This window comes from Magnolia sinica, chromosome 5 (assembly GCF_029962835.1).
Source record: "Magnolia sinica isolate HGM2019 chromosome 5, MsV1, whole genome shotgun sequence".
In the NCBI taxonomy this organism is placed as follows: Eukaryota; Viridiplantae; Streptophyta; class Magnoliopsida; order Magnoliales; family Magnoliaceae; genus Magnolia; species Magnolia sinica.
This window is the reverse complement of record NC_080577.1, coordinates 99708095-99722289: the sequence shown is the minus strand read 5'-3', so window position 1 is coordinate 99722289 and position 14195 is coordinate 99708095. Positions and strand designations below refer to the sequence as shown.

The window sequence follows — 14195 nt, the reverse complement described above, 5'->3', positions numbered from 1 at the left end:
AGTCTATCATGCGAAAACTCAAAGAATCTATGGAAGCTCTCATAATTCAGAATGAGGTCTGTCGAAATCAGAACAGCCACAACCATATTGTATGAAGAATCAAAGGTTTTAAGTGGCAACAAAATCAGCAATGGAGGATCTATTTGAGGGCAATGTGCTCAAATTGGCTTTCCAAAATTTACTAGGCCAAACCCAATGAAATGGGTGCATGGTATGGAACAATTCTTCAAATTTCAGGGTACACCAAAGGAGGATAAGATGCTACTTGCATCTTTTCACTTAAAAGGTGAAGTGAACCGTTAGTTCCAATGATACGAATGCATCAATCCTACGATGAAATGGGTTACATTCATCAAGGCCTTGTTTGTGTAATTTAGACTATTGGATTACGAAGACCATGATGAGGCATTGTTGAAGCTGCACCAAACGAAGACAGTTCACAAGTATCAAATGCAGATCGAGAAGTTGGCGGGTCGCATAGAAGGGTGGCCTGAAAAAGTGTTGGTTGGATGCTTCATCATAGACTTGAAGGAGGAGATTCATGTGAACATTAAGCTTTTCTGTCCAACCATGATGTTGACAACAATGGGTTTGGCTGGAATGCAAGAAGACCGATTATGAAAGTTGTGAGACTAAAGCCATTTTTGAAGAGGAAAAGATAGAAGTTTCCTGGATCGACCAAGATTATCATTTACAACAATTTTCCAATGCCAACTTTGAGAACAAGGTTGTTGCTCAATGGGTGAGGAATGTTAGAGTATATGAATTAACTACTGGGCTAAACCATTATGAGTTAGTAGAGTAGCTTAAGTCCATATGTCAACTAATGGGCCAAACCATTCCGGACAGCATAGTGAGCCTAGTCACTTGACATCTATTATTATCTTTGAATTTTGAATAAGAAACAATAGCCCAATAATTAAGTAGTTGGCTTGATTGTAAAAAAGTGGATTAATCTTGAATTAGAATTAGAATTAGAATTAGAATTAGAATTAAAATTAGAATTTGAGTATTGAATTTGAATTTTTGTGGAAAGCCACAAGGATTATATAGTTCTCAGCCATGAAAAGAAGAGAATTTTCAAACAATCTCTGGCTTAGTTGTAAGAAGGATGGTCCATCCTCCAATTTGGATTGGTTATCTTCATCATCCGAGTACGGTTCTATTAAAAGAAACCCTATAAAAATAGTACATAGAACACTGAATTACATCCCTTTTTAAGAATTTTCTATTTTAAGCAAAACACTACCAATACTTGCTAACAAATCATGAAAAAACCATCATAATTATTTTAAAATCATTCTCTTCCAGATCCTGTACTTTTCCGCTTCATGTCACTAGCCATCTGTACATTGCTATTGTCGCTCGTACGGTCTGATGACATTAACAATGGCCTCACTAAAGAAAGCTCCAATAATCACACCAATGACCTCTCTGATACCAAGTAGAAAGGGATAAAGGAGAAAGGGAGAAGAAAAGAAAGGAGAAGTGAAAGGGAGAATAGTGAGAAAGGGAGAAGAAAAGAAAAGAGAAGTGAAAGGGAGAAGAGTGAGAAAGAGAAAGAAGGGGGAAGTGAGAGAAAATTACAAATATTCCAATTAGGCCCTAATAAAAACTAACAATGAAATGAAATGACGCAAATAACTCCACAAAAGTTCATAGTTACAACTAGAAATCCCGCCAAAATAGATCTGACCGTGTATAGCCGTTCCTCTCAATCTCAGCCCTCCAGATAAGTGGGACCCATGCCAACTGCATCACCCATGTCAAGATCAACGATGAGCGTGGTCAAATTCTCAACTGTCAATGAATCAAACATCTTACTACCCATCCGACCATGAGATTTTTCTTAGTTTCGGCATAAAAAATGCTAAACTTGTATGGGGAAACATGCCCTAGGTATGTGTGGAAACCACCACTCACTTTATATGGCCCACCTACCATATCTAAGCCCCTTATAAGATGCACTCACCATATAGATGCCTAATTTATTTATTTTAAAAAAAAAAAAATCAGGTATAATATCTGCTGATTAAGTCAACCTGAGCTTTAGATAAAGAATGCATGGGATGGGAATCAAATGGTGCACCCTGCTTTACTAGAACTTGGCAGTTTTTGCTCTGACGTCCTCACAAAATTCCATGATGGTCCAATCAATAGAATCTTTACATGTGCAACTGTTCTATCCATTGTGGAGCCCACAAATGAATGCCGCCCATTATGGTGAAGTTCACAATGGACTAGTAAACAGATCTATATTTTATTAGGCTATTATGTATTACAATGACAATCGTTTAACCTCACAAAAGCCTATCCAGATAACAAGATTACAATCCTGATAACAAACCAACCAAACCAGAAATCACTCCAGCCTCAAGTTTCAACTTTTTTTTTTATACTTTTCTTTTTCTCCAGAGATATTTTTCCAAATCAAACACAAAGCAATACAATTAATGAGACAGGAAACTGGCAACAGCTGCAGCAGCTGTTGAACCCGACTTATTAAAACTCAAATCCTGCAGCAGCATCAAAACCGCTCTAAATCAATTTGTGAATGGTTTTCATGTCGATGGCTTCTGCAAGGGTTCCACGTTCAAGATGGTCCCACCACTTCAGCAGGAAATTATCCACAACCAGTTTGAACCACGGAGACAGCTTGACACCCTCTTCACCAGCATCCGCTTTCCTCAACAGCTCTTTCAATTGATCCCGGTTCACATACTTCACATCAGCAACTTCTTCGGGGTTGGGATGCAAATGAACATCTCGGACAATGAAGAGCAGATAATCCACTGAATACAGAGAAGAAATCAGATCAGCTATGGTTAATGTTAATCAAAATGGAGTTGGACATTTATAATAGAGATACCACATAATGCACCTCCCAAGCATCTTCCAATTTGGGGTGTTTTCAGAGCATGGGCTATTGATGGTGGGGCCATATCGACAGCTTGGACCACTTAAAATTCATCTAGTCCTTGAATCTTCAAGCCTTTTGATGTAGTCCTCATCACCTTTCTTCGTCAAATATGGACATTGGCTGTATTTTCTTTCTTAATCATCTATTTGTTAGCCACCAATCGAAGGGTTTCAATTTCTCACATTAGCAACAGCTTTGGTTCATGGGCCACACAGAGTAAGGCTAATCATACCAACATTTTCAATCACTAAATCATGAAGGCCACTTGTACAAAATGAAAGCCAGAGTGTACTGTGGTAACTCTGTCCAACCATTATAATATCCCTCGCTTAAATTTAGCTAGGTGGCAATGGGTTGGGTGGGGGTTCCAAGTCTGACCTGTTTACTGAACCAGCCAAGATTTGTGATCTGAACCTGATACACGGCCCACTGCCTTGTGGCCCAACGCAACCCACTTAAAATTCATCAAGCCCAAGCCCGACCTGACCCCACCCGACCCATTTAATTGCCTTGTGGCCCAACCTGACCGACTTAAAATTCATCAAGCCCATGCCTGACCCGACCCCATCCGACCCACATTTAATTGCCTTGTGGCCCAACCTAACCCACTTAAAATTCATCTAGCCCAAGCCCGACCTGACACATTTACTTCGCTTGTGGCCCCTGACCCACTAAAATTCATCGAGCCCAAGCTTGGACAGACCCAATCCATTTAATTGTAAGCAGATCTTACTCGACTAACCCAGCCCGACCAAATAAGGTTCAGGAATGGAATATGGGAGAAGGTATGCCAAGCCTGGCCCAATTAGTGGATACATACATTCATCACATGTATATCTACTCTATTATTTTGTTTGGGGTTTTGGGCAGGTTTGTGTCAGAGCATCTAGTCTATCCCATTGATAACACCTATATGGGTGTGTCCATGGCAAAACTCAGTTTTAACCTCCATATTAAAAATATAATAATAATAATAATAATAAAATTTATTTATTTATTATTTAAAAAAAAAAAAAAGAAGAAGAAGAAGAAGAAGAAGGATAATTGACACAATGTCTACAATTCTGTATATTTCAGAAGATAGGAAGGAAAAAAAAAACTCAAATTGTTTTTTCGACAAAGTGAATTAAACACATTCTTTAAAAAACATGCTTTAGTTTTTTTAATTAAAAAATAAAATAAAATAAAAAATAAAAAATAAAAATAAAAAACTTTGGAGGTGATTTAAAAGATAGAGATTGGCAGTCATCACCATTGACATAATTATAATTGGTGAAAGATTTTAGTAGAGAGGGATGGATTTATATGGGAAATAATTGAAATGGAAGGATTAAGGAAAGGCAAAGAATAGTAAACCCACTATTTGATTTACCTATTTACGTTCTTGTTTATGCATGGAGAAATTTTATTTATTTTGGTTGAAGTTTTCTATTTTAACCTAATGCAGATATAGTATAACATACTAAGTGCACATATAGCTGTTTTTTTAAAGGTCATATATAGCCATTTTTCATTCCATATTATTGAATTGGAACCATAATAAACTCGAACTCCTAATTCTCTAAAATTGTCATTTCTGTTTTTTGTCCAAACTCTTTACTGTCTGTTTAATGATCCCGAACATTTACCATACCGGTTTTTTGCCGTATGGCGTTTTGCTAACTATGGGTGGGTTGGTTCGGGTCAGGTCAGGTTGGGTAGAGTTCAACCTGACCCACTCCCATTTACTTAAATGGATGAGAGATTATCTAGCCAGACCTTGACTCTGTTACCAATTTATCTTGGCCTGAACCTGTCTCAGAAGCAGGTCAACTGGTTGACCCACAGGCTGACCTCAACCCATTGCCATCGAAACATGTTAGCCAGTTTGAATGAACCTAGCTGGATTTAAGGTATAAAAATAAAAACAAAAATAAAAAAGCAGGAACATACATTCGTGCTCTCCCCATTTGCCATCGGATGGGGCCTTGTACAGCATACGACCAACGGGGACAAATTGATCAATTGGTAAATCTTCAGCAGGGATCCCCAACTCATCGAAAAGCTTCCTTTGTGCAGCATTCTTTACCCCTGCAGAAGAAATTAAAATTTTAAGACCATATTGCATGTGGAAGTAAACCAAAACTCAAAAAAGGAACTTTAGGGTGCTGCTCATCATCAAACATGATGTTCGGGATTCCATACATGTGAGACCCACGGTTTGGGGATCCAAATAGTTCATCTGATGGGCCCCACCATGGAATACTGTGTGTTCCAGAAACATTCCAGATTGGGAGATCCCAACGGTTGGAAATGGTGGCCAACAAACCATCATCATCATCATCACAGCCTTGTCCCAGCTATTCTTGGTCGGATTTATGAATCCAATGATCAAGATTCAAAATAGGAATTTGCACGGTTGCTTGGAAAATTTGGTGACTGGTTTACCAACTGAAATCAACCCTCCTATATCGGGGCCGGGGACCAACTGGGACATTACTACAGTCAGAGTTTCCATAAGGTGGCCTACAATTAGACAGCTACAAAAAGCATACTGCAACAGTCTACACTCAATGGGAAAAAGGAAAAATACCGAGAGTCAGTAAGTTCTAATCTGGAAGACTTCTGGGGTATCCACCACCACAGATGGCCCATCAGACAGTTTGGATTACCAAACCATTGGCCCCAAGTATAGAATCGTGCATGTCAGCAGACCATATATTTGCTGATAAGCAGGACCCCTATAATTCCTCAACATGAGAAGTGATGCTGGAACAGGAAGATACCAAGGAAGTTTTCATCTATTAGCTCAGAATCACGATAAAGTGGATGGCTGCAACAGGTATTGGTCCACACTTTAGGAAATGTTACTTTTGTTGCAGAACGTTGCTGTACAGGAGAAACAGAGACGAATATGTAAATAAATGAACCGAACAAAACCAACATCTTGAGAAGAATCACATCAGCTCAATATGGGCCAAAGCTATTTAAAGAACATGGCATGAAATTTGGAAATTTATGGCCATTGTTGATCAAACTAAGTTGAGGTAAAAAAAGATATTGGCATGAAAGAGATAAAACCAACTGAGCTGACAAAATAGAAACTTAGTCAGAAGCATGAAAATATCCTAGGCAATTGATCCTCTGGGCCCTTTGGTGATCTCACCTAAGGGCCTAGGTAATTACAAGGAATATGACATGAACCACTCGACAATCAAAAGTCTTGAATTCCACACCAATAAAAAAAAAAATTTCATAATTCACAATTCCAACCATAAATCAAGAGCGCATTTTGCCAACCACTCAGGGCTAGAATAGTCATCTGATTCATTCTGTGCCCTAGGTTTTGAATGCATTCATTTCCAATTATATCCTTCCTCCTCTTGGTACCCATCCATCTGAACATCCACATTTCAACTACACTCATCCTATGAACATTTTGTTCCTTAACTACCCAACATTCTGTCCATAAAGCACAGCCGTTATTATAGTTACAGCTATCCCATCACAAACATCCAGTAGAAAAAAATATCTCTAATGCACAAAGAATTTGTTGATAATAATATGAAAACCTCAGGAATCTGGCAGAAAGGTCATGGAAGAAGATGCCAATACGGTCAATGTGTCATAGACTCCTCCAAATGCATTAAATGCCAAGCTCAAAATTGGAACAAGTCAAATAAAGTCCTCTTCAGCAATAGGAATGTGTTTGAGCTGCCATATCATCATCCAAGCCTTATCCCAATTAAATGTGGTTGGCTACATGAATCCTGCTCCACCATTCCACTCTACGGCAACAGGGATGTGTAGGTACTGCCACAACGTAAGGATAATCGGATTTCCATGCAACTTTGATGATTAGCAACCCAAAAATCCTCAAGTCTTCAGGTGTCATCAAGAAATAGGAGTGAAGCAAAGATGGAATATCACAATATCAAATATATGGATATTTAAGTGAGCTATATAGGAAATATTATTTTCTAGGAGATATAAAGGTCCTAATAGTTTAAAAACGGCAGGATGTACATAATTTAAGTATGTATTATCTGGAAAAAAAAAAAACAAACAAACAAACAAACAAAAACAAAAAAAAAAAAAAAAAAAAAAAAATGCACATCCTGTAGATGCTCCAAAGAAACTGTGCATTGAAAACAGTATGGATACTGGTTGCTAGTAGTTTTAGTATTGCAACCTTTGCTTCAACATTGAGGTCTCAAGCTTGAGCCAATATTACATAACCAAAAAGCATTTGAAAGTGGTATTTTATTATGAATTTTGGTTCATGAAAAAATAATAATAATACTTACTGCCAGAGAAATAACCAAGCATAGAAAGAACCATCTGTTGAATGTCAAACAGTGAAAAATAGTTGCAGAAGAAACAAAGCTTCTGGTGCTACAATTCAGTTTATCAGGGATTATGGATGCTAGCATCATTGGAAGCATTGCTCTGATAAGCATGCTATTCAAAACAAGTGCAGTCTCCATCAATAGGATCGGAGTTCTTTCAAAATGATTTAAAATAATAATATTACTCACATTCTTCACTCCTTTCTATGAACGACATAGAGGCATTCTAGTACACTTCCATCTTGAAAAGCATAAAAATGTGAACATACCTGAAGAAGCAACTCATTTTTTGAGTTGAATAGGAAAACACTAAAAGCTCTATGTAGCAGATTCTCAGATTCTATTTTTTCCATCAAATGACCTGCATGATTGTAAAACAGCCATGATATACATAACAAGCAGATTGTTTGTATAGTGACTGGTAAAACCATACTCATGTTATCCCCTCACGAAAAGTGAGAAATCATCTGAAGAGAACAAAATATTGAAAGGGAGAACTACATGCACCAGTAAAATAAGTGTGATATCAATAAAGGAAAATATGTTTGCGCACCCAAGTATGGACAGAAGAAACAACAAAGATGGTATTGTATGAACCCTTCAACTAGTAAAGAGAACACAATAATGGCATCAAAATTGAACATTAAAAGCACATGCACAGACGCCAACAGAAGGAAAAAAAAAAGAGGCTCAGTTGAAAACCCGTGCACACTGTTGAAAGGTGCAGACGGTGTATCACAGAATTCAACTTGTCCTATCTGTTTAAATTCTTAACCTTCTACATTTGTTGTTGAGCTCGGTCAATTTTTTTTTTCCCTTTTTCTACATTACAAACAGGTGATTTTTGCTCAAGCAGGTTGGCGTGTTTTTCTTCAAGCGGTTATTAATTTGAGCATGACTATTATATCAATTTTTTTGTTGCTTCAAACGTTAATGTTTCATCAAACATAACTCTTTTTCTACTGATCAATATGTCAATAGTGTATTATAGTGTTTAGTTAGATTTTATGATAAGTTTTTCCCTTTGCAAACATGTTCTCATCAAGTTGGACGTTACATTCATGCAACGTGCATGTTGTTGACTAGTGCCTGTGTGCATGTGTTGGCGTGTCTTCTAGCCAACTATTGGCAGCCACTACAAAAATATCACACTGTTTGGATGATATTTGACCTCGAAATGCTGGTCATCTTTGTTGTAACCACCCATTTTAGAAGCCACAGATTGAATGGCTAGCATCATCTAACAAAAGTATTTCTTTAGAAGTACAAGCAATCCAAACCAGGTTTCATTGAATAGACAATTCAAATTTATGCTTGGACCTATACATATATGGATTGTTTTGTATGTTGTTGCTTGGATGCTTGGGATCTTCTTATCGGTGTGATTCTTGCATCACTACTTACAAAGACTTGGCTAGAATAAATTACTAGTCCAGACAGATGTTTGGATGGTCTAACATGTCAAAAGAAACTAATTGCATGGTAAGGCTTGATGCAGGACATGAAAATTAAATATGATATACGATTTCAGGCTTAAGATCACGTTAGTTCAGAAACAATTACACAAATTCCATATCCCGCATGAAAGTCCAAACATTCAATTAAGGGGAATCTATGCAGGTCCAGGCCTACACATGATAGGGTTGGATCAATAAAAATTATAAACCAAACGATACTAAAAAATAAGAAATAATCATCCACACATGCATGGTAATCAGTCCCTAATCCAAGGGATTTACCAATTTCAAATCAAGAAACCCTAGGGTGAGAAAAGGGGCATAAAATTGGAGATTTGAATAATTTAGGGTTAGGTTTAGAGATTTTGGGTGAAAGCGGAGTAAAAGAGAGGAGAGAGACGAACCAGAGAAGTACCGCACCCATGGATAACAACAATGGTCCAGACGCACGTGCGTGTGATCTCGGCCGCATGTGCGTGTGATCTCGGCTGCACGTGTGTGGGGCCCACTATTCAGAAAAAAGGCCACCTTGGCCCTAGTCGGTCAGGGATGGACTCCAAAATCCCCAAATCTCAGCTCGATCCGATGTACGGTTTGTGCGTCGTGCTCCGCCGAAGTTTCAGCCCTCCTATAGGGCCAGATTCTGAAATTCTAATGTGGGGAGGAGAATTGCTGCAATAGATGATTGAGTTGAAGTGTAGATGATGGGATGAGATGAGAAGAAGGGATGGTAGAAGATGGGTAGTAGAGATGGCGATGGTTGGGGGCGAATCGGGATAGATGTGGCTTCGCACCACGGTAGTTAACCCTTCGATAAAGGGATGACTTCGCACCCAATTAGGCTTCACAACTAAGACAGTAGGAAAACGCAGAATTTTTATTAATCTTCAATGAATGAAAAAAAGCTACAAGGGGTGCCTATTTATAAGAAAACCCTATACCCTAAAACTCGCGTCATGTGCGCAACCTATTACTTGGTGATGAAGTAAACCAAAATAAAAACTAATCAAAGAAATCTAAAGCGTCCATGATGTTCTAAATAACATTAATAAGCAAAACCTAAAATATGAAATCAATCTGACTAGTGGGCCACGATCATGAGATCCCATGATGGGCTTTTCTTGACTAACAGGCCCACTCTTTTGAATCAAAACTTCGTCTTCTAGCTAGGAGGCCCTCCCTAGACGTCGTCATCGATCCAGATCGACGATGGGGCCCTCCTGGCGTACGTGCGTAGGGGGGGCGACGTGAGTGCGCGTGTGCGCGTGATGTCCCCATCAAGGCTATAATCCAACTAGTGGTATATGGGGAAGGATCCAATACAATAGTTTTACCATAGCCTCCCTTTTGAGGGTCACGGAAGTTTTGGATCAATATGATATTTATTTTTCCTCTTCATTCGGGTCCTGTGTGACCTAATTAATAGATTGGATAGAAAATAAACATTATCGTGGGCCCTACGACCCAAGGAGGTTTCAACAATAGGAATTTTCCTACCCACCTTTTCCTTTAGTGCGGCCCACTTTAGTCTTGGATTCTGCTCACTTTTGCTCTCAAGTGCTAAAATGATCTCAAAAAATGAATGGACGAGGTGGATTTCTTACAAACATCATAGTGGACCCCACATAGGTTTTGAGCGAAGGAACTTGGTAGCAGCACCCCACCCCCAGTGTCGTGGGAAGTGGATCCCCTAATGAGTAGTGTACTTTGTAAACTTTGTGGGCCAACTATAATTCATGTATTTTATCCACTCCGTCCATCCATTTTACCAGATAAATTTATGGTTTGAATGAAGAGAAAAAACTATTATTAGCCTGAACCAAAACTTTTGTGGCCCACTAATGGTCAATCACCATTGTTTCCTATGGTATGGTCTACCTAATTATTGGATCTGTTTTATTTTTTAGATAATGTCTTGAAATGATATGGAAAAACGGATGAACGGGGTTGATACTGAATATAGTTGTTTTAGTTCAATCGGACAGCGCACAGCTTGGGACCTTATACAAAGGAAATTTATTATGTACACTTCTTTTTTGAAACTTTATGATTTAAAAGTGTGTATTAAGGGCTTTTTTAATAATCCCCAAAGTTTCATTAAAAAATTCAACCATTTTCCCAATGTTTCCCCATGTTTCCCAAAAAGTGCGACAAACTATGCGATACAAACGATATATCCCGTGCGATAACCGATACGTATCTGTATCCCAAGGGTGCGATACATTGTGCGATACCGATATTTCGAACACTGCTTGGTACCCATCCATCTGAACATCCTCATTTCTACTACACTCATCCTATGAACATTTTGTTCCTTAACTACCCAACATTCTGTCCATAAAGCACGGCCGTTATTATAGTTACAGCTATCCCATCACAAACATCCAGTAGAAAAAAATATCTCTAATGCACGAAGAATTTGTTGATAATAATATGAAAACCTCAGGAATCTGGCAGAAAGGTCATGGAAGAAGATGCCAATACGGCCAATGTGTCATAGACTCCTCCAAATGCATTAAATACCAAGCTCAAAATTGGAACAAGTCAAATAAAGTCCTCTTCAGCAATAGGAATGTGTATGAGCTGCCATATCATCATCCAAGCCTTATCCCAATTAAATGTGGTTGGCTACATGAATCCTGCTCCACCATTCCACTCTATGGCAACAGGGATGCGTAGGTACTGCCACAACGTAAGGATGATCGGATTTCCATGCAACTTTGATGATTAGCAACCCAAAAATTCTCAAGTCTTCAGGTGTCATCAAGAAATAGGAGTGAAGCAAAGATGGAATATCACAATATCAAATATATGGATATTTAAGTGAGCTATATAGGAAATATTATTTTCTAGGAGATATAAAGGTCCTAATAGTTTAAAAACAGCAGGATGTACATAATTTAAGTATGTATTATCTGGAAAAAAAAAACAAACAAACAAAAACAAAAACAAAAAAAAAAAATGCACATCCTGTAGATGCTCCAAAGAAACTGTGCATTGAAAACAGTATGGATACTGGTTGCTAGTAGTTTTAGTATTGCAACCTTTGCTTCAACATTGAGGTCTCAAGCTTGAGCCAATATTACATAACCAAAAAGCATTTGAAAGTGGTATTTTATTATGAATTTTGGTTCATGAAAAAATAATAATAATACTTACTGCCAGAGAAATAACCAAGCATAAAAAGAACCATCTGTTGAATGTCAAACAGTGAAAAATAGTTGCAGAAGAAACAAAGCTTCGGGTGCTACAATTCAGTTTATCAGGGATTATGGATGCTAGCATCATTGGAAGCATTGCTCTGATAAGCATGCTATTCAAAACAAGTGCAGTCTCCATCAATAGGATCGGAGTTCTTTCAAAATGATTTAAAATAATAATATTACTCACATTCTTCACTCCTTTCTATGAACGACATAGAGGCATTCTAGTACACTTCCATCTTGAAAAGCATAAAAATGTGAACATACCTGAAGAAGCAACTCATTTTTTGAGTTGAATAGGAAAACACTAAAAGCTCTATGTAGCAGATTCTCAGATTCTATTTTTTCCATCAAATGACCTGCATGATTGTAAAACAGCCATGATAAACATAACAAGCAGATTGTCTGTATGGTGACTGGTAAAACCATACTCATGTTATCCCCTCACGAAAAGTGAGAAATCATCTGAAGAGAACAAAATATTGAAAGGGAGAACTACATGCACCAGTAAAATAAGTGTGATATCAATAAAGGAAAATATGTTTGCGCACCCAAGAATGGACAGAAGAAACAACAAAGATGGTATTGTATGAACCCTTCAACTAGTAAAGAGAACACAATAATGGCATCAAAATTGAACATTAAAAGCACATGCACAGACGCCAACAGAAGGAAAAAAAAAAAGAGGCTCAGTTGAAAACCCGTGCACACTGTTGAAAGGTGCAGACCGTGTATCACAGAATTCAACTTGTCCTATCTGTTTAAATTCTTAACCTTCTACATTTGTTGCTGAGCTCGGTCAATTTTTTTTCCCTTTTTCTACATTTCAAACGGGTGATTTTTGCTCAAGCAGGTTGGCATGTTTTTCTTCAAGCGGTTATTAATTTGCGCATGACTATTATATCAATTTTTTTGTTGCTTCAAACGTTAATGTTTCATCAAACATAACTCTTTTTCTACTGATCAATATGTCAGTAGTGTATTATAGTGTTTAGTTAGATTTTATGGTTAAGTTTTTCCCTTTGCAAACATGTTCTCATCAAGTTGGACGTTGCATTCACGCAACGTGCATGTTGTTGACTAGTGCCTGTGCGCATGTGTTGGCGTGTCTTCTAGCCAACTATTGGCAGCCACTACAAAAATATCACACTGTTTGGATGATATTTGACCTCGAAATGCTGGTCATTTTTGTTGTAATCACCCATTTTAGAAGCCACAGATTGAATGGCTAGCATCATCTAGCAAAAGTATTTCTTTAGAAGTACAAGCAATCCAAAGCAGGTTTCATTGAATAGACAATTCAAATTTATGCTTGGACCTATACATATATGGATTGTTTTGTATGTTGTTGCTTGGATGCTTGGGATCTTCTTATCGGTGTGATTCTTGCATCATTACCTGCAAAGACTTGGCTAGAATAAATTAATAGTCTAGACTGATGTTTGGATGGTCTAACATGTCAAAAGAAACTAATTGCATGGTAAGGCTATAATCCAACTAGTGGTATATGGGGAAGGATCTAATACAATAGTTTTACCATAGCCTTATGATACAACTAGTTTCTTTGGAAGAGTCCAATCATTGTCTAAACTGTCCATCACTCCACAGCATAGTTCTAAAACTAAATGACTTGACTCGAAACTTGGTTGAGTGACCTGAGTCTTGCTGAGTCTGACTCAATTATGACTCAGCTTGACTCATCAAGTTGGCTCGCCTACTCAGTCGACTCAACGCCACTCGGAATGACTCGAACCAAGTCACACGGTTGAGTCAAGAGACTTTTAATTAGAAAAGAAAATGTGCAAGTGAAGTGATTTGAACTCACAACCTCAACCAAGCCAGTCACCAGCATTTACCAGCTGACCAAGCAGTTGTTTGTGTTAAACATTGCAAATTTTTATATTCATACTATTTTAAGTGTTTATTATTAGTGCAATTAAATTCCTAGTTTAATTATTAAAAATCAAGTCTAGTCGAGTCGAGTCTTCTAGTCAACCCAACCTAGCTACATATAGAGTTGAGTCGAGTTTAAAGTTTTTAAACTATACTCCATAGCACTATTGGGAGGCCATGACGAGAAAATTGCACTGATTGAATGATCCTAACCCTTTGAATGTTGGTCAATTTTTATCATAACCCTCCATCTTACAAGTTGTTGATAGATTAGACGATTAACATGATTAGAAGTGTTTCTTTTATAACTTTTTTATGGTTGTTTCTTTAAAAAATGTGACATCATTTAGAATGATAGCCTTATCCCAACTATTTGGGTTCTGCACTCGTGATT

The 14195-nt window shown here is 37.8% G+C and overlaps 1 protein-coding gene across 2 annotated transcripts in view; it reads right to left on the bottom strand.

Moving 5' to 3' along the window:
- Positions 1-2238: 2238 nt before the first annotated feature.
- Positions 2239-14195, bottom strand: part of LOC131246421 (isopentenyl-diphosphate Delta-isomerase I) — a 63129-nt gene continuing 51172 nt past the window's right edge. Inside the window, exons 3-6 of one of the 2 annotated variants that reach the window (XM_058246532.1) lie at positions 12176-12267; positions 5686-5788; positions 4853-4990; positions 2239-2792 (exon numbers count right to left, since the gene is read on the bottom strand). In XM_058246532.1, coding sequence (XP_058102515.1) covers positions 2539-2792; positions 4853-4990; positions 5686-5788; positions 12176-12267 — 587 coding nt within the window. In that variant the 3' untranslated portion in view covers positions 2239-2538. Of the gene's footprint in view, positions 2793-4852; positions 4991-5685; positions 5789-7517; positions 7604-12175; positions 12268-14195 lie in introns of those variants that run through there. The other variant, XM_058246531.1, reaches the window with a different exon arrangement.